This window comes from Ruditapes philippinarum, unplaced genomic scaffold (assembly GCF_026571515.1).
Source record: "Ruditapes philippinarum isolate M1 unplaced genomic scaffold, ASM2657151v2 ctg4862_1_1_1_1, whole genome shotgun sequence".
Taxonomy (NCBI): domain Eukaryota; kingdom Metazoa; phylum Mollusca; class Bivalvia; order Venerida; family Veneridae; genus Ruditapes; species Ruditapes philippinarum.
In genome coordinates, this window is record NW_026860663.1 from 181,024 (window position 1) to 208,702 (window position 27,679).

General features: G+C 32.4%; 2 protein-coding genes across 2 annotated transcripts; one reads left to right on the forward strand and one right to left on the reverse strand.

Annotated features, from left to right (window-relative positions):
- Positions 1-4,234: 4,234 nt before the first annotated feature.
- Positions 4,235-15,888, reverse strand: LOC132712962 (copper homeostasis protein cutC homolog). Its single transcript, XM_060695400.1, is given in 9 exon segments — positions 4,235-5,616; positions 6,158-6,185; positions 7,119-7,175; positions 7,177-7,253; positions 7,978-8,013; positions 8,724-8,764; positions 10,630-10,798; positions 13,899-13,958; positions 15,755-15,888. Coding segments are annotated over 9 exon segments (744 nt in total). The 5' UTR covers positions 15,807-15,888; the 3' UTR covers positions 4,235-5,392.
- LOC132712961 (cytochrome c oxidase assembly protein COX15 homolog) lies at positions 15,848-27,002 on the forward strand. The gene is made up of 10 exons (XM_060695399.1): positions 15,848-16,023; positions 18,159-18,257; positions 19,175-19,338; positions 20,105-20,227; positions 21,218-21,413; positions 22,037-22,204; positions 23,507-23,588; positions 24,515-24,669; positions 25,076-25,189; positions 25,817-27,002. Exons 1-10 carry the CDS (start codon positions 15,961-15,963, stop codon positions 25,946-25,948), a joined length of 1,296 nt encoding a protein of 431 aa, XP_060551382.1. The 5' UTR covers positions 15,848-15,960; the 3' UTR covers positions 25,949-27,002.
- The last annotated feature ends 677 nt before the right edge of the window (positions 27,003-27,679 follow it).

Sequence of the window (27,679 nt, forward strand, 5' to 3'; positions counted from 1 at the left end):
TGCAGGTGAGGACATGGGTCTTACACATTACCCATTGTTTACTTATTGTGATCATATGTACCAACTTTTTTTCGAAATCTTATTTTGCATGAAGAAGTAATGAAAAAAATACACTTAATAATTAAGACTCTATGACAAAAGGCTTAGTCACATTTATTGCTGTGACCTTGTCCTTTGAACTAGGATCTGGGTTTGATAGTGACATCATCTTCCTATGGTGATCAAAAATATCAGTTTATTTTGAAATTCCATCATGCATAAATTATGGACTGGACAGGAAGTCAAACTGCACATTGGACTACATGTATATGGAAAAATACACCAAGTTCAAACCCATGCTTTGTCTTTGACCTTTGAGCTAGGGACCAGTGTCTTGCACGCAACACATCCTCTAACAAAAGAGTTCATGTGAACCAATTTGTTTTGAAATACCATGGATGGATGGATGGTTGCAATATTACTTAAAATAATAATGGCAAATTTTATTTTTCTTGATTTACTTTTTTGTTTTTCTGGCTATTACGCTGAACTGAATACACTTTTGGTCATATCATGGCAGTCAATCCATAAAATAGACTTTCCTGGATAACTAACAATTAATTGGCAATTTTTCCGACTATTAATCCGATATGACTTCTGAATCAGTGGTGAGAGACAGATGATCATTATACTCAATAGTCACATAGACAATTTCTCCTGGCTCTAGGATCAGATCACCTGTGACCACTGGATTACAAATCAGATACTCTTCCTATTAAGGTAAGCAGGTGATTTTGGTTTTTTTTTTGTTTTTTTTTTAAATAAATCTACACTAGCTCTGTAAGAGCATGTTAACTTTAATCGTATTCAAATTCTGATATAAACTTATTTTACTTTGATTTTTACAGGTTTAAGTGTTCATTGTTGGTATTGAGAATACAATTACAACAGTGTAGATCCCAGCTTTTATAACAGGTGTTGTATCATGGTCACCACTACCTATGTGAGACTTACCCTCCAACAATTTCTTATGATACATTATAAAAGACAATTAAACACTAAATCAATAACTTTTATTGCATTTCTGTATAATGTTAACTTGGCCTGATGAATCATCAACATATTTCCATTATTTAGATATGCATTTATAACAAACCTTCAACAATTCATTATTCATTCCTCCAAAGAATTCCTATCTTCATTCCTCCAAAGAATTCCTACCAATATATCAACATTTTTTTTAAAGATCAAAGGTTACATTGCTGTATGAAATCCAGAGTGGTTCCAATTTGATTGTAAGCGTGGCTTTTAGAATGGTGACCTATTACAAGGCTGTATAAATAATTGAACGTTAATATTTCTGAATAATTGATGTTATTATTTATAATTGTAAAATTATTTTTCCGCCCACTAGAAACAATGTTATGTAACAATTAGCATGGTTGTATAAATGAATATTCCCACGACTTTCCAAATACCAACAAATATGTCAATTTGAAACATTTTGTTATCTCGACTTTTTTCAACAATCCTTGCAACTTTGATACAAGAGCGATCAGTAATCACATGTGTCGCCTCATTATGGCCAATTTCATGTTGGGACAAATTTTGTGACAGACGGACAGACAGACGGACAGTGCACAACTAGACTTGGTACTGATCAATCCTGTAAAGTTTGGATAAAATTGCACCACTGGCTTATGAGGAGTAGTCCGGACAAGCTTTTGCGTATATATCTGGCAACACACAGAAAAAAACACCTTTTTATCAAAGGGCCATAACTCAGCCAAAAATCATTCAACCGGAAAACCCGTGCAATATGCGCAAGGACTTTAGCTACAGATCAATCCTGTAAAGTTTCATTGAAATTGCATAAGTGGTATAAGAGAACTAGTCCGGACAAACTTTAAAAATAAAAATTATTAAAGGGCCATAACTCTGACAAAAATCATTGAACCGGAAAATGCTGACAATATGCACAACTAGACTTGATACTGATCATTCCTGTAAAGTTTGGATGAAATTGCACCAGTAGTTTATGAGGAGTAGTCCGGACAAGCTATTGTGTATCTGGCAACACACAGAAAAAAACACCTTTTTATCAAAGGGCCATAACTCAGCCAAAAATCATTGAACCGGAAAACCCTTGCAATATGCGCAAGGACTTGAGCTACAGATCAATCCTGTAAAGTTTCATTGAAATTGCATTAGTGGTATAAGAGAAGTAGTCCGGACAAACTTTAAAATTAAAAATTATTAAAGGGCCATAACTCTGACAAAAATCATTGAACCGGAAAATGCTGACAATATGCAAAACTAGACTTGATACTGATCATTCCTGTAAAGTTTGGATGAAATTGCACCAGTAGTTTATAAGGGGTAGTCCGGACAAGTTTTGTGACGGACGGACGGACGGACAGACAGACGGACAGACGACGGAGAAGTGATCCCTATATGTCGCCACTACTCCGTAGAGGCGACATAATAATGAGAGTCGACTGTATTTTCATAGACAAAGATGAAAATAAAGTACAGTGTCCATTAATTTAGTCAAAAACTCATAGTGCGACCTTGACTTTTGACCCAGAGATCAGATTCATGCTCACAACACAAAGTCTCCCACTGGTGAACATGTGCCAAGAAATACTTAAATCTCTCATATATTTATAAGATTTACTCCAGACAACACTCAGGAAGCTTCCTGGATACCTCAAGTTCAAGAACTAAGTGCATTAACATTATGTGTCCATTTTTTCTCCTTTTAAAAAAAAAGAGCTATAAAAAAGAAATATGTTCCTGAAAATCCTCAACTACTATTTCTTGTTTTTTAGCCCTTGCCCGTTCAGAGGCTAAATTAATTAAAAGTTATGAGATCATGCGCAGACCCTTGGCACCAAGTTAATGTGCCTTTAACCTACTATATTTGTCCACTTATTAGGGCATTAGAATGATTAAAAGACATATCCTACTTTTGCCTTCAAATCTGCAGATTTGAAGAAAAGGTGAAATTTTCAGAAACAATGCTAAACTTAATATTTGGAAATAATACTAGTCATTCGTTCTGGGAGATTATCATTGATCATTAAATGTATGGAGTAAATGACAATGTGTTTATTTATACCATAAGGCCTCCAGCCCAAAATACGGTCAGGTTTAACAATTTATCAAAGAGTGATGTAAGAATATACATAAACATATGAGTATATTTACAATTCTAACACTCCTCGTGACTTTGTCAATATTGTCAAAGAAGAAAAAAAACGGTGTTAAACTGACAATAAACACTGGTTAGGGACTGCGTACATAATTATGCGGCTGTTATGTTTTCTCCCTCGATTATATAGTTTACAAAGCCTTTTAGAGCAACAATCAAAAAGCATTTTTATTCATATTTTCAGTTCTTATGTTTGAAAGAAACGAATGCTGCATGAAGTATTTTTACAGTAACATAAATTTATGAAATACAGGTATTGGAGATATATATATGTGAGTTATCAGGTACAACCACCAAATGAGTTTGTCTGTGAGCATAGAATAAAATGGATAAATCCAGATACCAACGAAGTAAACATTGATCAACTTTAACAAAACACAAGTTAATGGTTGTTTCGATGAAATTAAATTTCAGCAAAACTCAATAATGATTAATATCATTATCATTAAACATCAGGAATTATTTATTACACAGCTAAGCAATTATGAGTGATACATGCAATAAAAAAGTATATTGTAAAAAATAAACATTTGATACATCATATGAATTATTACAATCAATTCATGCTTTTAACGTTCTTATAATGTTTTCTTTTCATACGATACCGAAATAAAATCTAACATTCACTAACACCACAGATTTGATCCATATCAGTTAATTATAAAATAGCAGATAAACACCGCTAAGATCGATATTATTTCTTAAGTAATATGTTGATATAAATGCAATGTTAAACATATAATGTACATTGTACATGTAAAAGCAGTATGTCAAATATTATATCACTTGTACCTCATTTTATGTTATTTAAACATGAAGATACGAGTAGATGAAACTGAGAGGTAAATTTCTATTATAAGTTTGAACATAAAGTTTGATAGCATTACTTTTTTCACAATGAACAGTAAGTTTTGCCGAATTTTAAGCTACACTAACACTGTATAGGTCATACAGCATTTTCTTAGCTTTCCTTCCCAAAGCTTGCTGGATAGAAGTCTTATGGCTCTAACCACTCGGACATGGAAGACCCAGAGCAATAAGTAAAAGTTGGCCAATCATTTACTCAACGGCAAATTTACATCTTATTACAAAATCAAAAAGTTCTGCAAAACATGTGAATAATAATAAAAAGAAGTGACAGCATGCTCTGCTAATTAAATACTGGATGCAGTTAAGTGAGACATCAGTGATCATTATGAAAAAAGTCAATTATGCTCGTATAAATATATTTGAGCCGTGTCACGACAAAACCAACGTAATGTGTTTGCAACGAGCATGGATCCAGACCAGCCTGCGTATCTGCGCAGTGTGATCATGATCCATGCTGTCCTCTTACAAACCCTATAGAGAAAGTGATAGCGAACAGCGTGGATCCTGATCAGACTGCGCGGATCCATGCTGGTCACAAACGCATTGCATTGGTTTTGTCGTGACGCGGCTCATTTCTGTATCAGTATAAAAAAAGCACTCAAATGTTCCACATTTTTGCACCACATAATATGCATGTGACAATGTCAGTAAAAGCTTAACAGATATTTCTACGATAAAATGGAAAAATATGAAACTCGACTAGTATGATATCATCAATATTTATTGTATTCCATACCATAATGATAAATAAAATGTATCATAAAGAAAGACTTTATAGGAAATGATATAGAGGATATTTGTTTAGTTCAGTGTAAGATCGGAATATATTTCACCGGGTGAGCACCTAAAGGTATATTTCACGAGTGGCGCAGCCACGAGCGAAATATGAACTTTTGGTGTTCACAAGGTGGAATATATTTTGATCTTACACTAAACTAAACAAATTTTCTTTTTATTATATGCAAAGAAAAGTTTTAAAAGGACATTAAACCTAATACTGAATGAAAAGCGCGCCAAATAATAATACAACGTGACGTCATTTACGACGTCATGTCATTAAGTTGGTACCCAGTTCTGTGCACGCTGGTATTGCAGTGAAACAACGTAATGGGCTTAAATTCAAAACAGTGAAATTATCAAAGTGGTAATTTCACTGTTTCAAACAGTGAAATTACCAGTTATTATATCACTGATATATTTCTATAAACCATCGAAAAGCATGTAATAATAATGTATAAACAATTATCCGCAACATTCATCTAAAATTTTAATCAAATTTCAATTAACATGTCATATACATGTACCTTACAAAAATTAACTCTGAAACTTTCAGGTACCCCAAAAGTTTGAAGCCATTGTCACTAAGTTTTTAACTTTGTTATCATCTGTGACCTTGACACTAAATTCTGGTGGGGTCAAGGACGCTCCCATGGAGATGCCTTGCTTCTGGAAAGTCATCTGAGATGTAACACTGGAGCGAGCTGAGCAGTGAAATTCTGTAGCACCACTTTGTTCTAAAATTCTTTGCAAATTTTTCTCATTAATTCCACCACCTGGAAGTCAAAACATTTCTTACATTTTAAGAAATAATGACATTATCTATTCATGCGGGGGAAGGCAAAACATAAGTTACATTTTAAGAAAGAATGAAAATACATGTATCTTATTCATACAGATCAGAATCCAGGAGAAAAGTGATGTTTTGGCAGGTCATCTCTCAATACAGGCATGCATTTTCATTGTTACATAGTATTTTTTTTTTCTTTTAAAAAAATGCCTTTTGAGGATAGGTTTAGTAAATATGCTCTTTACTCTGAGATGGTATCTAAATAGAGGTTAAAGAGTATGATTGTGTTTATCATAATTATAATAAAAAGTTAAAGAAGTTATGCAAGGTATAAAAAAAAAACCCACATAATTTAGGCATTTGATGTGAAATATAAAAAATATCAAGGACTGTGAGATATAAATAATATCCAGCTCTGTGTATGAAATTGCCTGGCTTATACTTTTTTGGGGGGATCAAGAATTAACAAAATTTTAAGGTCGATTAAAATATGAACTTTGAGAGATGATAAATTCATTTTAACTTACCTGGCATTATTATAATCCGTTTTCCAGCCTGTAAAAGAAATTTATGTCACAATTTTTTTAAAGGACATATATTAGCTTCAGGGAAACAATATATCGACACTTTACAATAATCATTGGCAATTATATAACATTTCTTCCTTAGAAACATTAAGTACATTAGAAACAAAAGTCCTTATTGACATACTAATCACTTCAAAATTTTATGTATAACTCAAGATAAAAATCTATCTTTCTAAAATGTCAAACAAAAGGGTCATAACTTAACAAGATCTGCAGCTTGCCTATGTCAGTGCTGACCAGTAAGAAAAGGGGCATAATCCTTTAAAAAGGTCACTCAGAGTTATGGGATATGTGCCCATCATGTTAGATAATCAAGGAGAACAAGTATGTGAAGTTTCAACCCATTTTATGTTACAAACTTGCATGCAAATACTTGACCAAAGTGTGATACTGATGCCAGGCAAGTATAATTATCTCTCCCTATTTTTCGAAATAGAGCTAGTATGTTAGTTTAAACATATTTATTTCAGATAGTTTGCGATAAAAAAGTTCTTGCAACTTATATAAATCACTTTTCAGTCTGCTTCCAGGAACCAACCAGTACTGCTGTCATATGAAGAAGCATGGTCGTGACCAAATTAGAGCATGAACCTATGATCCCTAGGTTGAGAGGCAGACACCTTAATCATTAGGCCATGAAATGCCCCTTATTTGAGCTTGAAATTCTCTGCCTTCAATGCCATTCAATGTGCATCACTTTCTAATTACTACCGGTATTAAAACAACATTATGTTACAATCTAAAGTAAAAGTCTGTAATGAATTTAAATGGAAGCATGGACAGGCATTGCCATGTCATTACACCTACTCATATATATCTGTCCTTATTTCATGGGAAGGGAATAATAACAAAAATTAATTTGTCCTGTATGCTTTATACTTGATAAAAAGTTCAAACAAACCTGCTTCACCATGCCAGCAATGACTGGAAGTCCCTCCAATGCTGAGGAGTCCCCCCCCGCTTGTGAGAACTCTTCCGAAACCAAGGGAAATAATTTTCTCTAATGCTTCACTGATGTCTCTTGTCATATCAATAGCTGAAATATAATTAACCAACAACTTGCAATATCAGAAATCCCATGTATATTCAGTCATTTATAAGTAAACATTAGGCATATATGGTGACATGTTGTATATAACTACCATGTAATAAGGCGTCAATATTATCAAAACACAATATTGCAGACTCCAAAACAAATATTACATTAAGATACATGTAAGTGACAGTTTTGTTCTAGTTTTAACACCAATTTTAACATAAATTGGGAGGTCAGTCCATCTAACTGTCTTTCCTGTCTCACTCACCAGTAATTACCAATTTCTCTCCAAGTGACTGACTAATCTAACATGATTTCTGAATCAGTGGTGACAAAAGACCATTAGATTCAATGTAATGGTTAAACAAGAGCCACTGCTTGTGAAAGTGACCCTAGAACTATGAATCTAATGCTTTCCCTATTAAGCTAAGAGGGTGTGTACATGACAGAGTTGACTGAATTAATATGAGCTTACACTATCAATGGATGATTGACCTTAAGGTAGCTAACGGCATCATATTCATATTTGTTGGGAAAATGTATTTTATAATTGTAGCATAGCAAAAAAAAGTGAGTACAGTTGTACTAGGAATGAAATATATTTGTATCCTGTTATACAAATTTACAACTATAAACAGTATGATTTCTTTTGCACAAAAATAGGTTGACCTTATAAAAGTATCAAACTGTAACTGTTGACAATGAAGACAATAAATCATCTTACCTCTGTGAAAGGTACACGGCAACGGTTTGGCGTATTCTGAAATTGGATAAAAATAACAACTTGCAAGAAATATTGAAGAAACCTTATAAATTTTAAAGAAAACACTAATTACCTTCTCTTATCATAGTAATTGATTTTGGTTTTGTTTGGATTCACGCTGCACCAACAATAAAGGTCATATTGCGCAGAAACAGGAAAAATGATTTGGCTCACCTCGGGGCTTAAAAACTTAACGCAACTCCAGGGGTCAAAATCACCTCACCGGCTGAGTTAAAATTCTGATGTCTCCACTAAGGAACCCCTCAGCCACAAGGTGATTCTCACAGAATGGTTTTGTTCATTGAAGCAACAATGGTGACACAGTCTATGAGTTTAGCAGTAACCAGCTAACCCATGGGTAGTCAAATTTCGGATGGACATAAAAAACTTTTCTATAGTCTGACTAGTCTATGAAAAATTAGCAGCGGCCAGCCAATCACCTAATTTTATTTTCTGATAATGATTTGACTGAATTTCAAATGGAACAACTTATTTTACTGCCAACCACAGGCAAAATGTCATAAATAAACTAGATAAACTCAAAAATAAGAAAAAACTTTTAATTATCATGAATTTTAATACTAATGGCATATAACTTGAGTCAAAATAAAACAAATATTTTATAAATGATAAAATATTAAGAGTTTTGTTGTTGTTTTTTTTTAAATTGTTTTTAAAGTCAGAAAATCAACACCAAAAGTCATTACCAAGGAGTTTCTCACACATTTTTTCTTCTATTGTGCCATCTCTGAAATTAAATAATATGTTAATTTAAAGCCAAACTAAGAATGATACCAGTTAGTCTGGTTCCCAGCCTACATTTACAAAGGAAGTAGTGCTAGTGTAAGAGGAAGGAAACCAGACTATAATAACTGTAGGCTAGACACAGATAACAAATCATACCAGTCTGTCACCTTTTCACAATCAATATTTTCACAATGAAATATTTTAAATTAACAATCTGTCTGCATTAGATATTCATGGGTTTTTAATGTAATTTATTCAGCAACAGATTCTAAACCCCACAGTTGCAGACGTAAAAAGATTTCAGAACTTATTGTCAAGTTAATGTTTAGTTTAGTTTTTTTTTTTAAATGATTTTAGTTTGTGATGGAAGCTGTCATTCTAAACAGAAAAAGTAAACACTTTTCAGAATTTATTGTCCAGTTTAATTTATTTGTAGTTTATATTAAATTCATTTTAGTTTGATTGTGTGGGAAGCTATCAGCTTATTGAAACACTTTAAATTTTCCAGTTCCAGCTTTAATTTTTGTTTACACTGAAAAATACACAGAATTGAAAACATTGTAATCAGCATAGTTTCAGTCAGTTGCTTTTACAAAGATTTAAAAAAAAAAACAGCAAAAAAAACAAAAAAAACTTGAAATGTGTCCATAGGACACGGGTGCCCGCACCGCGCCACTGTTCTGTCAATCTTATGACTCTAGGTCAAATATTTTTTGAAAACTCAAAATCTTTTACTAAGTGAAGGGTGAGGACTTTACAAATACTGAATAAATCCACAAGCAAACCCCAAGGTGCATAAGTACACATGCTGGCCAACATTCTTGTAAACTTTCAGGCCTACAAGTGAAATACTTTTTGAGCTATGCATGAACAAGTTGAAAATTGCAAGTTTATTCTTCTGTAAGTCAAGGGCAATAACTCTTACAAAACTGACAAAAATCCACATGCAAAGTCCTAGGTTCATTCTAAGCTTGACAGTGATGTGAATCATTATTCCTGTAATTTAGTGATGTTGATCATTATTCCTGTAAAGTTGGCTGATTCTAGCTCAAGCACTCAAGGAACAAATAACAACATAATGAAACAGTTTTTACTAAGTCAAGGGAAATAACTCAACAAATACTGGATAAATCCACAAGCGAAACCCCAGATGCAAAACTAAATATGCTGAGCAACCTTCCCGTAAAGTTTAATGACTCTATGTCAAATCCTTCTTGAGTTACATGCAACACAAGTTGAAAATTGCAAAAAATTCTAAGTCAAGGGCAATAACTCTAAAAATACTAAAAAAATCCAGAAGAAAATACCCAGGTGCACAAATACACATGCTGATCAATATTCCTGTAAAGTTTCATGAGTCTATGTCAAATCCTTTTTGAGTTACATGCCACACAAGTTGAAAATTGCAAAATTTTACTAAGTCAAGGGCAATAACTCTAAAAATACTATATAAATCCTGACAAAAATACCCAGGTGCACAACTACACATGCTGATCAACATTCCTGTAAAGTTATATGACTCTAGGTCAAATAGATTTTTGAGTTACATGCGACACAAGTTGAAAATTGCAAAATTTTACTAAGTCAAGGGCAATAACTCTAAAAATTCTTAAAATATCCAGACAAAAATACCAAGGTGCACAACTACACATGTTGATCAACATTCCTGTAAAGTTTCATGACTCTTGGTCAAATACTTTTTTGAGTTACGTGCGACACAAGAGAATGGACGGAAGGACGGACAGATGGACGGACAAGGGTAAATCTAAATGCCCACCACTGAAGTGGGAACACAAAAACACTAATATAAATTAATGATTGACTGCATTGAATCACTATCTTAAAATATATTTCAAATTTACCAACTTATTCAGAATTCCAAAGACGAAACCATCGGCACCAGTTTCCTTCAGCATGCATAAATCTTGAAACATAACATCAAACTCGTGTTGAAAATACGTGAAATCCCCACCACGAGGTCTTATCATCACAAACACAGGTATTTTAACTGTTGCCTTGATCACTTTCAACATCCCTGAATGAATTTGAACATATTACATGTACATTGAAAATTTATATTTTAAATTTTAGTATTTTTACCCATTAGTCAAATATATTTCACATAAGTTAAAAAATAAATATGAAAGTGGGCGGAGTCAAAACTCACATTTATTTTTAGGGACTACTTTCTCATGATTCTTTCAGCTCCATTTCAGGGATTTGTAATCATTCTTTTTTGAAAATGAAATTGAATAAAAAAGTTATTTTTTCATTTTTGGTGAAATATGAAATATATTTTCACTCAACATGATAAAAAAAACACATAATTAATTATTTTCATTTCCACTTGCCGTTCTCATGGTTCTGGCTCCTGAAAATATGTGGCATTTTATCATGTTTCCCGAAAATATATTCCATATTTCACTCAAACCAAAAAATACCCTCTTATCATTTGATGTACAATTACTTATATTGATTTATCACTTTGGAGATATAGGTTAAGTGGATTTTGCTTTTCAGTTAAATTGGGGCAAAGTAATGAGATTTAAGGTAAAGTTTTCACCTGACTTTGCCCTAAAAGCAGTTCCTGGTACATGTAATATTTCCTTTAAAGTAATAAGACCGTAGTGACCTTCAATTATAATTCCGAAAACATGATTTAAGTTTAATGTCAATACAGTCAGAAGTTTTAAAGATCAATTTTGCAAACAAAACTTTAACCAAGAAGATTCTAACAAATTAATCAAAATAATCATACCAGAGTAACTGGCCTTAAAAAGTGACCTCTAATTATGATCGCTTAAACATGTAACTTAGTTTGAAATGAACCTACATGTACTGTCGCAAGATAGGTTCATGTCAAAATATATAGACCAGTCTTTTTTCTCACTTAATTAGGAAGAGGCCTAAACCTCTTGATTTTGGGAAAAATTATCGCTAAAATTGCTGATTTGGGAAGTAAAAAAGCTGGTTTAAGTTCAGATTCTTGGGAAAACTGCATGATTTTAAATAAAATTTCAATTGGGAAGAGGCCTTTTTTTTTAGAGTCTGTTATACATGTATAAGTAGGAAAATCACTGTAGACTAACCCAAGAAAGGTACAGTGATCGGAATTAACATGAGGTGTTTGTAAGCGCAAGACAGGTTTCTTGAATTGTATAGGCTTGCAAGACCTGGCAGAGTCAGATTTTGTTTATATAATGTAGTACTGGTGAGATACTAGAAGATAAGTCATAATATTAACCATAAATGTTCAGCCAGTAAAAACATTAATGTAACTTAATTTACAAATTAATTAATAACAATATTTCCCAACAATCCTTTTTTTCATGCTTTCAAAAAAAATATATCAGATATGGAAAGTGAAAAAATTGGCCAATACTAAAAGCTACTAATATTTTCACAATACTAAAAAGTCTCTAGCTAAATTAATATTTTTTAAGTAAGTTTCATAATGATTTTTTTTTCTGGAAAAATTTCTATGATCATATATTTGAATACACTTTATTCTTGTCTTATTTTACCTAATCTAAATAACAACAAGATATGTTTGTAAAACATGTATGCCCCCTATCAGCAGCCAATTATTCATTTGATAAGGTAATTATGCATGACTTCTGACCCAGTGATCAAACAATTAATAAGGGTTATCAAGTATCTACTGGTCATGACCTTGACCTTTGACCCCTTGACCCAAAACTCAATAGGGGTCATCTGTTGGTCATGACTAATCACCATGCCAAGTTTGAAGTTCCTAAGCCTAAGGGTTCTTTTATTATTGATCCGAAACCGTTTTAACATACAAGGTCAATGTGACCTTGACCTTTGACCCCAAAATCAATAGGGGTCATCTGCTGATCATGACCAATCACAATGCCAAGTATGAAGTTCCTATGCCGAAGCGTTCTTTAGTTATTGATCAGAAACCGTTTTTACTTACAAGGTCAATGTGACCTTGACCTTTGACCCCTTGATCCCAAAATCGAAAGGGGTAATCTGCTGGTCATGAAAAATCACCATACCAAGTTTGAAGTTCCTAGGCCTAAGCGTTCTCAAGTTATTGATCAGAAACCGTTTTTACTTACAAGGTCGATGTGACCTTGACCTTTGACCCCTTGACCCAAAACTCAATAGGGGTCATCTGCTGGTCACCAACAATCATCATACAAAGTTTGAAGTTCCTAGGCCTAAGCGTTTTTAGTTAATTGATCGGAAACCGTTTTTACCTACAAGGTCAATGTTACATGACCTTTGACCCCTTGACCCTAAAAACAATAGGTCATCTGCTGGTCATGACCAATCACCATACCAAGTTTGAAGTTCCTAGGCCTAAGGGTTCTTAAGTTATTGATCGGAAAGCATTTTTACCTACAAGGTCAATGTGACCTTGCCCTTTGACCACTTAACCCCAAAATCAGTAGGGGTCATCTGCTGGTCATAACCAATCACCATACCAAGTTTGAAGTTCCTAGGCCTAAGGGTTCTTTTGTTATTGATCGGAAACCGTTTTTACCCAAGAGGTCAATGTGACCTTGACCTTTGACCCCTTGACCCCAAAATCAATAGGGGTCATCTACTGATCATGACCAATCACCATACCAAGTTTGAAGTTCCTATGCCTTTAGGTTCTTTACTTATTGATCGGAAACCGTTTTTGCTTACAAGGTCAATGTGACCTTGACCTTTGACCCCTTGACCCCAAAATCAATAGGGATCATCTACTGATTTTGACAAATCACCATACCAAGTTTGAAGTTCCTAGGCCTTAAGGTTCTTTAGTTATTGATCGGAAACCGTTTTTGCTTACAAGGTCAATGTGACCTTGACCTTTGACCCATTGACCCCAAAATCAATAGGGGTCATCTACTTGTCATGACCACTCACCATACCAAGTTTGAAGTTCCTAGGCCTAAGGGTTCTTTAGTTATCACTCGGAAACCATTTGGTCTACGGACCGACGGACCGACGGACCGACAGACCGACGGACCGACGGACCGACAAGTGCAAAGCAATATACCCCCTTTTCTTCGAAATGGGGGCATAATTACAAAACACCTTTTTTGACCGTTGTATGATTTGTTTTAAAATAATCCCTAATCAATATGTAAGAAATTAAATAAAATATTTTATTTTACCAATGCTTGGTGTAGTACCACCCTCCATTAGATTAGCACATAATTCTACTCTCACTGCACCTGAAAATACAACATAATTCTGAGTTTAACTATATCATAGCTGAAAGACCTTTTCACTGTAAATGTGTTTGGAATAAATCATACACACAATGCTGCTCATTTTATACTGATTGGGTGTACAACATTTAGGTATGAACCATCTAAGACCATCGTGCTGGAGAAAAACTGTTCTTGATGTGAAACCTATGCCAGTCTTCAAGCACTAGTAGGTGATTTGCTAGCCTTTAAGTCTCCATTGTTCTACACTGGGAACAGGGAGTCCTGGTGGGTTTTATTTGCTTGAGTTTTACTTGGCACCAACATGATTGTCTATTTTATTTGAATTTACTCTCCTGCACATAAATCAAATGTTTCACTGTTATTCACTTTCTAACGGGAGTGTATCAGGGAGTGTAATATTCACATGGTTATCAAATTGGCTGAATGAAATTCTTCCAGATGCGATGAGAAAAAAATGCACAAGTTTTATTTGTTAGAGAATAATGTCTGGATCTCGACATGAAATGACAATATATAGTGTGCAAAATGGTACTGGAAAAAAATTCAGTTGACTTCCTTACACATCAAATGGGAACATACCTTGTTACCTCTATGAAATTATGATATTTTATGGTGTGTTTTTTTTAAAGTTTATTGTACAAGACATGTGACCAGATGGTAATGATATGCAAAAATAATTTGACGTAGGGTCTGAAAATTAAATTTAGCCATGATGAATACAATGTGGAACAAAAAGGGGAGCCAATATCAAATAACCCCAAGTGTCTGTGAAAAATGTCATATTGTGTTCAATGTGTTGTAATCTACTAAAAAGTTTTTTTCTTTTATATAAATTAATAATTATATTATCAATCAATGAGGAACAATCTGCACATATGCAGATGGCTATCCCCCAAAACAGTCACTGAGGAAACGTCAAGGGAGGAAATGGTAAGGGAGAGAATAGTCGTAAGTAAGGTATATAGTTTCCTCACATGAACCAGAATCTGAAGTCCCTGACCTGACTCAGGTCCAGTGCAGTGTGGGGAAAGTGGCTTAAGTCATGAACCTTAACCATCAACCAGTGATCAGGCAGCTTACAAATGACTGGTGTCATTAGTGGTACACAGAGTTACTATTACAATTTAAGTTTACCCACTTATTTTCACAACAATTTTAACTATGTATGATTTATAAGCATGATATATGTAACTGCTTTTATATATTTGATATACATTAATTAAGACCACTCAAGTTGGTGGCTATATCTAAGTGAAGACCCAGGTATCTATTAACTGTATAAAATATAGACAGTGATAAACATACAATGATACATGTAGCGGGTCTATTCCAACTTACTAGATCTAGCGATCTAGGTGGTTTAATTTGATTAAATTTTTTTTTCCAGGATTCAACAGTTCAAACATGTTTTCATTTTTCTCAATTCAGTCAAATGAAGCAAATATTGTTAGAGTCTAATAGTTTTACTTTAAATTATTTTGTCAAAATGACATGTTTAACAGCTGTTTAAAGCAAAATTCATCTTATTGAATTATTTAATCATTTACCTTCAACTTAATCTATCATCTTATCCGATATATAAGTCCTATAACTATGACGTTGCTTTGAGATATGCTTACTTTTTGGCAAAGCAACAATCATACAATGTACATCTAAACTATAACAAGCCCATAACATCTACTTATCCGAATGTTAACATCCGGTTACTAGTACGTTGATAAGAAGTTGCAATAATGACAGTGGTAGAAAAACAAACAAAGTCATTTTTGATACATGAAGAACAATTAGAATTCAACCTCCTTTCTCTGCATTGATAGCTGATTGGACAGAGTCAATGCAAACTTCCATGCTTTTTGTCCGATTTCTTTTTTTCCGGGAAAATCTTGATCAAACAAGAGCTTTTTGCGGCACATGTAGACGCTTGTTTGTTGACATTATGCAATTGGTAATCTTTTCGTAACGAGTGAAAGTTAAATAAATCGACTTTGAAAACAGGCTGAAGATGCAATCTTTATTTGTAAACATGTCTTCCTTGGGGAGGAATGCAATGCCATTATTTGTAAAGGTAAAATGTGTACATAATTTTATGTTGTAACATAATTTCGCGACTTATTTAAGGTCATTGAAATTCTGAACGTGAGGTTTTACACGCATTTTCATGTTTAAAACGTGCGACAGCGGGCATTTGACTTGTTTTCCTGGGGTTTTTTTCTTCTTATTTGTAATTTAATTGAAAAAAGTGATAGAAAGCACGTAAAAGGAAAGTCGTTTCACATTTATTAATTATCTTGCTAAGTTAATTATGTAAGGTAAAATTTAGCTTGTCTGGCTGTTACATGTAACTTAATACAAAATGACCATAGGCCTTGGCTCATTTGTGTAGCCAGTAATGGTAAATTATCATAAATTAATCTCTTGATCATCCAATACAAAATTTCTATACTGTACATGTTTACCATAGAATCTATCTGGGACATACTATAACTTATAGTATGTCCCAGAATTTATATTATATATATGGCGTTGGATATTGTTAAGAACGAAACCGATACTGTAATGTATTATAATAAAATTGAGAAAATGAAAATGTTATTGTTTATGAAATAAAATATGTCTGAGACCTTGACATCAGCATATCAATAATATCAAGGATGAAAATTGACAGAAAATCATGAATGGAGAACGCTTTGTTCTAGAGCTCACCATGATGTTGACATCAGCAAAGACATGCATATTATAAAGGCGAATATTTTGATGCAAATTGGTAGGAATGTTTTACAGCAAAACACATAATTATAATTTTTAAGCACGAAATACCCAAATATACCCAAATATTGCCCAAATATACCCAAATATTGCCCGTTTATACTAAAAATAAATGTTTTATACTAAAAAAAAGTGATGTTTTAATCATGAATACAATATACACTTTCACTAAGATATAATCAATCGTACCCAAATATACATTTTCTTATCATTGTGTTTTGAACCAAAATACAGTATATGTACTTTATTAAAGCTATTCATGGACATTCTTCTTCTGTATGATATGAAATTTCAACAAAATTACACCTTAAAATGTAAGTGTAGACAACAAATATCATATCTTGAATTAAATTTGCAAGTACAAAGTATAAAGAACCTATATTGTAGATAAGCAAATGTCACAACTTTATTTTCTTACAACATCTTAACTGCCCATTTCAACGGAATGAATTAAAGTTATAGCAGGCTAAGTCATATTATTTTATGAATATTTATTTATTTCTCATTATTATCTATATTTTATACAAACAAAAATAAATATTGCTATATTTGGGTATATTTGGGCAATATTTGGGTATATTTGGGTGTATTTGGTTATATTTGGGTATTTCGTGCCGCCGCTACAAATGCCATAGCAAGTATTTGAATTTATGCATAATGTTAATAGTAGATGTGAATATGGCCAATACGGCAATACTCCGTAGTGATCTCTCTTGACTTTTATTATGGACATTTAGAATCAAGGTCATTTCGCTTTCTTTTTATGATATTATTGACGCAAATAATCGTTGATTTTATTTGTTTTCCTTTGCAATTTTGTTTATTCTCTTTGCTTTTTAATTTTGAAAATAACCATTTAAAACACTGGCACTTTTTGAAACGGTATTTACCGGTTAATTATGAAACAGTTTTTGGTATGGTCTAAGTACTGGTTATCGGTATCTAACTCTAAATATATACAAATTATATAACTCACTGTAGCATATTTCCTGACATGGTCAACATTTATGATAAATGAAATGTCAAACTTGAAAAATTACCTTAAAGTTGCGAGGTTGGCATGTTTTGTGCCATCGAAATGTCAAAATCCACCTCGAGTAAACATACATTTTGCTGCTTGACATTCATGAAAAAAGTGTTCAAAGGTGAAGCATATTAAAATATGAAATTTTAACTGAATTACATGAATGCTTTTTGATGACAGTTCAATTCATCACATTCTTTATTTCTGTCAACAAATTGCCAGTATCCTTGCATTACCCTCATCAGCAAATCTCAGAACTTGCTTAGTGTCAAGTGAGGAATTTATAAGTAACTGTAAATTGAGTGTAAAACAAGAATAAAATATTTTGATCAGTTTTAATGCATAAAATTGACCATTATTATCATTTGTAGCTGTAATTGTAAAGTCTTTTTCTTTTCTTTTAATTTTAGCCGGGACCATGTTGCCAGAAATTCCATAAATGCTTTACAGCAGGACGTGTAAGCTACAGTCAGTTAAATGCTGCAAAACATCACCTTTCTAGACACAAGGTAAAAGATTGAAAACTTTTTTGCTTATATTCAGTTTAAAAAGAAATATTTCGTAAGTTTTGTGCGACCATATCATTTTATATAATTTTATTTCTCAAAAGGGATAAGATAAATTTCAATTTATTTTGTAAATTAGCTACTTCTTAGTTTAAGACTGAACTATGTTAATTTAGACTGAATTTATACAATGAATTTTTAGTTTATTTAATTCTGCTTCTTTGAAATTTAATTGATTTGTACAATCATGGTAGATGTTAGTAAGCAGTTTTCTGTTTATTAAAGATAAACCATTTGTTAAAATAAGTTATAATGTGAAAATAATTATAATTACATACTAGTATTATAAGAAAAAAAAATACAGCTAAGAAGTATTCATAAAGGAGTGACGGAAGCTGTTTAAGAAAAACTTTGACCTATTCATTTGAAGGCACCTTATGTGCCACATTTATATGAATATCCAGTAGATAAATAAACCCGTTTTAGGTAATGTCTTTAAAATTTTTCAAATTTAGGCATTTTTATCAGACAAAAGAATTTGGTGAAAGCCAAATTTATTTTAGCATCATTTGAAATCTTTGTTTAGTTGTTATTTGCTAGTATTTATAGTGATTAATAATCAAATGAGTGTAGATTTAATATTAAATGATAAATTTGTTAAAAAGATTCATATTATGCAAGCTTCTTTTACAATATGTTTTTATGACACATAATGTTTACACTATGTATTGACATTGCCTTGATATTACACTAGAGTAATATCGTTCTGATTTGATGGCTTTATAACACTCCTGTGTCCTGGTAAAACTGTTTATCAAAACGTTTATGTAATAAAATCTTTTGTTAATCTAGAAATATATTTTCTTCAAAGGAGCTTTATTAATAAATCATTGTCATACTATCCTTCCTTTTTATTTCAGAAACTGTTTCCTGGTTTGGTATCGCAAGTTGTTCGCCAGACAGCTACAGCAGCTGAAACAGCGGCACCTCAGATTTCTCGAAGGGCTCAAAAGATTGTTGGAGGATGGTTGATTTCTTGTGCCGGCATGTGTGCTGGTGCAGTCCTTCTAGGTGGTATAACAAGGTATGCACAACCTCGAGACTGAAAATGTTCCAGATATAAGGTTTTCTGTTTTTTTAAATGTATAATGTTGATTTATTGCAAATTTTATATATTATTTTATCAAGTGATTTAGCTGTTCATTGGTATACAGTGGAATGTGTATATATTTTCTTTCCTATTAATCATTACAAATGCAACTCTACTTCATTTGCCATGCTAAATTTATATAAAAGATGCATACAGCTCAAAATTTTAAACTTTCCCTAATTTTATGTGATCAAAATGCTTAACATAAGCAAACAATATTTTGAAGCAAGTTAAGATGGCACAGAAGTGCAGGATGGACTGGCTCTTAAATGTTGGTATAGACAGGTCATTACAGCTTCTATTTTTCAAAGGGTTAAAAGTAATTTGTCATTAATCATTATTCCGCTAAATATAAATTATTTGATCCTATTAGTTCATCCTATTTTGTTAAAATTTCAAAATAGATACTGAATGAATAGCAAACAGTAGAGGTCATTAGCAGACGGCATTGATGTGTTGTTCTGGATTACATGTAGCTGTCCGATCTTGGTCTGCACTGGTCACATGGGTCTTGTGCCGCCAGTTGGCTCTGGGTCAAAAGGTCATTGGATGGTCCATGAGATACAGTTATCACATGTAAAATTGTCATGCATTGAACTAATTGTGCTTTTCTTTTGTTGTTCACTTGGTTATACAAATTATGCATTGATGTTTGAAAGTGAGAAAAAATTTAATTATGACATGGTGCTTGCACTTACAGGTTGACAGAGTCTGGATTATCAATGGTGGACTGGAAGTTGTTTAAAGATATGAAACCACCAAGATCCCAGCAAGAATGGGAAGAAGAATTTGAGATATATAAACAATACCCAGAGTATAAATAGTAAGTTCTTATGCCAATGTTTCAAGTGAAAACTTTAATATTCCATTATAAATACTGTCTTTTTATTAATATTGAATATTTTCTCTGAACAAACAAACATATCAGTTATATAGGTATACTATGTGTGTGTTGAATAAAATTTATGAAAGTAAAAAAAATCATATACATGTACATGTACATGAATTAACTTTGAGAGTTTTGCAGAATAGTTGAGTTTAGATATGTAGCAGTAAAATCATAAAGTCTGTAGGCATTTGCACCCTAAATAATGCATAATTGACTAATAAAACAATGCTAGAGAAAAAATAATATGTACATTGACTTTCATTTTTATAATGCTGAAAGATAGAGAACTCATAAAAAATATGGTGAACTACATTTAGTTGAGAAGTAATTTTTTTTCATGATGTCATTTAGTATATTGATGTCACGTCTGACTTCATACAAAGTCAGACTGCATGTAGATATTTCATTCCTTATTCTGAGCAACATTGTGTTGTAATGTACTCATGTATACAACAAACCCTCAGTCTGTTTAAAGGCACATTATGCCTCAGAAATCCATATTTATAAAATTATTTAGAAATGTCAGACATGACTGTGTTTGATAATGTTTTAATAATTGATTTATGATATACATGTTAGATGTTTCACAGCTGAAGAAAGTAGCGCTGATTGTCCAGTAATATGTTGTTAATGTAGCAAAATGTAAACAATGTACTATTTTGACTTCAATACTGAATATGTATTCATTGTAATTATGCCAATTGCCAACAAAGCAAAAGGAGCAAAGGAAGTTCATCTGTATGACAAATTAGTATTTGTTTTGGAAACTGTAACTAGATACCAAAAATAAAAAGGTTTTGAGAAATAGAAATTTTAGCCATTCTTAGGCATAATGGGCCTTTAAGGAAATAGTATAAAGCATAATATAATTCAGTTCTCAACTACATGTATTAGTAAAATTTTCTATATTTAACTTTTTTTCAGTGTTGCACAAGAGAAAGGTGAAATGACGTTATCTGAGTTTAAATTCATATATTATATGGAATGGGGCCACAGAATGTGGGGTCGAGGTGTAGGGCTAGTGTTTGCATTACCTGCCCTATATTTCCTAAAGAAAGGTTGGATTTCTAAAGCCTTGAAGCCCAGACTGGCCATATTTGCAGGTCTGATTGGATTTCAGGTAAATCTTTGATGATTTTATATTCTTGGTGTATTGGTTACTTAATAGATACATACATGTTTAGTGCCCAGAGTTGAGTTTTTTTAACAGCAATATGTCTATTCCTTTCAACAACATCTTCTCTCAAACACTAGGTTAATTTTGACCAAATTTCACAGGAATGATCCTTTGGTAGGCCTCAACAACATTTTGTAAATAGTTCCAGTCTGATTGCATAAGTAGGTCACAAGTGTTAAAATTTTTTTTTAAATGAAATCTTCAAAAGATTTTCTCCTCAGAAACTACTTTGCAGAGGGCATGATTTTTTGGAAGTAATTTCACCTTTTGGCCCTGCCTGGGAGTCATTTTTATCTTGACTTATATAGGATTAAACACATTTCAGTTCTGATTCACATACAATGCAAAGACTAAAGCTGTGAATATAACTTATTTTTTTTAAAAATCTAAAAATTGGTTGAAACATATATTTTTAGCTGGTTTGTGGAAAAAAATCTTGAAGCTTAATTGATGAATTTACCTCTATTACCAGTACAGGTGTCATATTTTAAAAAAAAATCATTTTAGGGCTACAGTTTTAAACATAGCTCTATATCCCCCATACATTGTATTAAGTATTTTTACAGGGTTTTCTAGGTTGGTACATGGTCAAGAGTGGACTTGAAGAAAAGCAAAATGCTTATGAAATTCCAAGAGTGAGTCAGTACAGACTAGCAGCTCATCTAGGTTCTGCATTACTGTTGTACACCCTTTTCTTGTGGAATGGACTCGCCCATGTTTTAACACCAGTTCAGGTAAATTAGAAATGTCACCTTTCACATAAAACAGAAATGACATCTCTCAGGTAAAACAGAAATGTCACCTTTCAGGTAAAACAGAAATGTCACCTTTCAGGTAAAACAGAAATGTCTCCTCCCAGGTAAATCAGAAAAGTCTCCTCCCAGGTAAAACAGAAATGTCACCTCCCAGGTAAAGCAAAAATGTCACCTCTCAGGTAAAACAGAAATGACATCTCTCAGGTAAAACCAAAATATCACCTCAAATTTCACCTCTCATGTAAAACAGAAATGTCACCTATAAGGTAAAACAGAAATGCCACCTCTTAAGTAAAACAGAAATGTCACCTCTCAAGTAAAACAGAAATGTCACCTCTCAAGTAAAACAGAAATGTCATCTCTAAGGTAAAACAGAATGTCACCTCTCAGGTAATACAGAAATATTATGTGTGTTAATAATGTCACCTCCCAGGTAAAACAGAAATGTCATCTCTCAAGTAAAACAGAAATGTCACCTCTCAAGTAAAACAGAAATGTCACCTCTCAGGTAAAACAGAAATGTCATCTCTAAAGTAAAACAGAAATGTCACCTCTCTTGAAAGTAAAACAGAAATGTCACCTCTCAAGTAAAACAGAAATGCCAACTCTCAATTAGAACAGAAATAAGTGCAATTAATTCTCTACCAAGTGCAATCTCTACAAAGTGGCACTCAGTAGAGGATTTACATCAATATCAACAACAATATCTTTATATTCACAAAGTTAAAATTCAAAATGAAGTTAACCATTCTAAAGCAACATCTTTCAACTGAAATCTGAGTCTCCCAGGGGGTGTTGCGCTGAAGGGGTTGTACTGTACTTTTGTGATTTTTTTTCCTGTGATTTTGTTTTAACCTGATTTTTTCTGCGGACCCTTTCTTTATAAAATGATTTTAATTGTTTAGTAGAATAATAATACAAAATTTAATAACATAGTTTCATTTGATACGTTTTTGATTAAAGGTAATATGTCGTTAAGATTTCATTTTAACTAGTTTTAGAAAAATGATGTTGATTTTCGAAGAGATACTTAAATTTGTCAGTGAAGTATGATTTTTATCACAAGGATTAAAAGTTATATATGTAAGTATATATGTACTTTGATGTAAGAATTTCTTTATACTTATACTTTTATTAGAAAATATTTAAGATTCTTGCCTCTTAGTTAGATACTCCCTAAAAACTAATGAATATCCTCTTTGTGGTTCAAGTCTGATATGTATATAGATTTAATTCACTTTGTATAAATTTTGTTATTTTTACCGGTATATTTGTTTTTAGATTCCAGAGTTCAAACAGCTGGCTAGAGTTAGAGGAATGGCACATGGTTTAATGGCTGTTGTTTTCGTCACTGCTTTATCAGGTGATTATGAACTTCTAATTCAGCGAAAAAAAGAAATTTTATGAATTATTACTTCTTAATTAGAATTTAGTATTAATCGTCACACCTTATTACATAACTGAACATAAAATATATATTTGGTAAATGCATGAATTGTCTTAAATACATTGAACTGCATATCTAACCTTTTTTGCCCATTTTGTTTTAGACAGAAGGTAAAATATTTTTGTCATGCCTGTCTCTCAGTAAATTTATCTTAGTTAGCTTAGTTATAACATCTCCATTCTACATTCTTAGAGTGGCGGTGTGGCTGAGTGGTTAACAACTTAACACGTCACACTAATAATCTAAGGATTGCTGACAGCATGGGTTCAAACCCTGTCAGGGGCAAGCTGTTTTTTTCCTTGAGCAAGAAACTTTACATTCATTGCTTAGTACTGGTTGGTTCCAGGAACGGATTTGAGAGTGTTTCAATAAGCTTATAGCTTCCGACACAATCAAACTAAAATAAATTTGTATAAACTAAACTAAACATTCTACATACTTCAAAACAACCATCTCTGAATAGAAACTTTATTTTGAAATTTCAAATTTATAATTCAGGCTTATTTATTTATTAAATTATTGCTGTACTTAAATTAATTTTAGGGGCATTGTGGTCTGATTGTTAGTCATCTACATTCACTGCTATGGTTAGAAATCTGCTAGGGATTCTTTAAGATGAAAAAAGCTATCCAGCTTGTGTAAGGATAGTTTTCGTTCTACTAAAATGTCCATTCATGTCTGAAAAAATGCATGGAGACACACCTTAGGTTTTCATCCACCAGGGGAAAAAATGAATAGTTACCATATGTCCTTATAACAAGAATGTTGATGAGACTTAAACCCAGAACCAAAACCCAGCCATTAAAATACAAAATAAAGTATTATTTTGAAAATTATCGTAGGTGCATTTGTGGCTGGACTAGATGCCGGCCTAACTTACAACTCCTGGCCTAAGATGGCAGATAGATGGGTTCCTGATGACCTTTTAGCAATGTCACCAAAATGGAAAAACATGTTTGAAAATGCAACAACTGTACAATTCAACCATAGATATCTGGTTTGTTTGTTTGTTTGTTTGTTTGTTTGTTTATCTAGTAGTTAACCAGGGATGAAAGTTGTCAAGATCATTTCTGAGTTTCATGATTCCCAAATTCAAGGACCAACTTTTTATTTTAATATGTAAACAAAAATGATTAATGTAGGATTTTTTTTTTTTTTCATTTTTTATTTTAAATTTTAGTCATTTTAATTATGTCTTGTGACTTCCTTTTTTTTCGCTATTTTTGTCATCTCTATCATTAGAAATCTAGTCAATGAAAGTGAGCCACAAATATTTGTTTCTTAAAATTAGACATGCCTTCAAATTATAGTCTTCATTCAGGTACCATTGCATTACATATATTTTAGTGATACCTGAAGATAAAAAGGTATGTTACATTTTAAAACTGTTTTTCATATTATAGGCACAAAGTACAGTAGTTTTAATAAGTGGATTTTGGCTAATGGTGAGAAAGTATCCGTTGCCAAGAAGAGCTCGCCTAGCTGTCAACTGTCTAGCTGGAATGGCATTTATTCAGGTATGAATTTGATGGGGGTTTGCCATCTATCCTTCTGTCTGACCATCCATCACACTCAAGTCAAAGTTTTTATTTTTTGTCAAAATATGCATTTAACAGATAAATTTAATCTAGTTATTGCATTTGTGCATCATTTCTTTACTGTTTCTTATAACTGCTTTATTGACTGGTATCTTTGATGTATGTTGTGTTGGAACCTTCAGTTGTTAATTAGGACAAGGTCACTGGTTAAAAGTTAACATCTTTTCTTCATAGTGAGCAATTATTTTAGTTTTGTCAAAGCAACATAGAGGAGCATTCATCAGTGTGACCAGTATTCTTGTGTTTTGCTGATTATTCACTTAATTAAGTAAGGAAAAAGACATCTTTATGTGTCTATGGATTAGTTTCAGAATTATTAAAAGTTTTTCTTCAGCAAGGCTCTTGGGAAAAGTCGCTGAATAATCCTGACAGTCAGTTTGAATTAGAATACAATCCTTAAAAAGGCATACTAAATTGTAGTATATTGATGACTAAGTATCGATGACAGAGTTTTGTAATGTGAATGTCAAGTTATTATATCTATATGGAATAACTACAATATGTTACTGTCTTTTGATGTAGCAGAAATATTTTCTCCATTTTCAGGCTTCACTTGGAATTCTTACATTACTGATGTACGTACCCACACATCTGGCTGCCACCCATCAGTCAGGCTCTGTTGTGCTACTCAGCATGGCCACCTGGCTTGCACTTGAGTTAAAACGGTTGCCGAAGTGAAATTCAGATAATTTGAATGATGTGGTCTGAACTCTTTGAATGCTATTGATGTTTATAATGACCTGTCTATGCTGTCAATATAAAGTCAGGCCAGCCTGCACATCCATCAGCCTTCATATTAAAGGCACTCCACTGAGGTTTTTGATATGATGGGACTGTAAAAAAATTATATTATACATTTTTAAACCATTTAATGAAGATATATACCAATAACATATTTACAAAATTTCAATTTCTCACTCAGATTTTCCAGAATAATCATTTTAAGTGCTAAGAATGACCTAAAAACTAAATGTTTAAATGCATTTTACTTAAAACTTGCTAAAAATCACACCAGAATTTGATTTTCAATTGAATTCTTAGTACATGTACATTTTTGTGTATATTTCATTATTATCCTTTACATATTTTTCTGTTATTAGTGTCCCAGTTAATCTATGAGAGGTTTATTAATTGTTTTTAGGCTTTTGGATCTCAGCAGAACTCCCTTTAAATTGTCTGCTGCTAATATTAGATCTTTTAACACTGAAACCCCTTACAACAATAATTGACTGTTTCGAATGAAAAGCAGGGCAAGTCCATTATGTATCTTTAGCAGGTAAAGGGTTCAACAAATATTTGCATAATTGTGTGATAGATGTTTCTTATGTAAAAATGAAGACAAATGTAGTATTATTTTGTTGACTTTATGGTTTTGTTAGAATATATGTGAAGTTTCTTATCTTATTATCTTAATGTCTTCAATAAATAATGATATGATCAACTTTATATTAAAATTTAAAAATGTGCAACACAGATGTTGTACTATGTACATGTATTTATTGTTTATTCTTCAATATTATTTAAGTGACATTTTGTTCATTTTCTTCTGTCAAGTTTAGTTTAATAGCTATGTAAATTCTTAAATCCATTTGTAAATGGTCAGTGAATAGGTAAAAATAACATTCTAACACTATCGGATTTTTTTCAATATAAACAAAGAAGGCCCGAAGCGTGCATTATTCTACAAAAATGCACTCGTCGTTCTTATAACCTCCCCGTGTATTTTCACATTGAGGCCGCCATTTTGTTTAAAAAATCTGATAAATAAAAACATTTTTTGTCGAATTTTGTTGTGAAAGCTATCTAGAATGAAAGAAAATGGTCTAACTAAAAAAAAATGAATCCGAACACCAATATCTTTAATTCAGTCGTTAACGCTGTACAGACGTTTAAAGTGTTGTTTATGTGACGTCACAATATAGCGCCAAACAGCATGTGCAAAACAATCAAATCAAGTACGCTATTTTAATGTCGCAAACAAGTTAAGTTTTACATTTATTTCACTTTTAAAAATTTGTATTTTGCTTGAAAAATTATAGAGTGAAATAAAATAAACAAACAAAGTTTTACCAACGTTTTCAAAATTTGTTATTCTCAAAATGTTTCTACGCACGGTATATTTATCGACAGTTTTTTTCAACCCACTGGAATAGCCTTTAAAGAACGTTTCTATTGGAAACTCTGAGGCGAAAACAAATTTAACCACCAAACAAAGAGTCCAACTTTATAATAATAATTATATTTTTTCTTGACGTGTTAGAATGGAAATAGATATTAATTCTTCGTGCATTATTGTATAATAATGCACGTTTTTCGTTCAAATGCTTTGTAATTAATCACTCAGGCCTATCGGCCTTCATGATTATATTACTACGCATTTGAACTCAAACCGTGCATTATTCTACAACA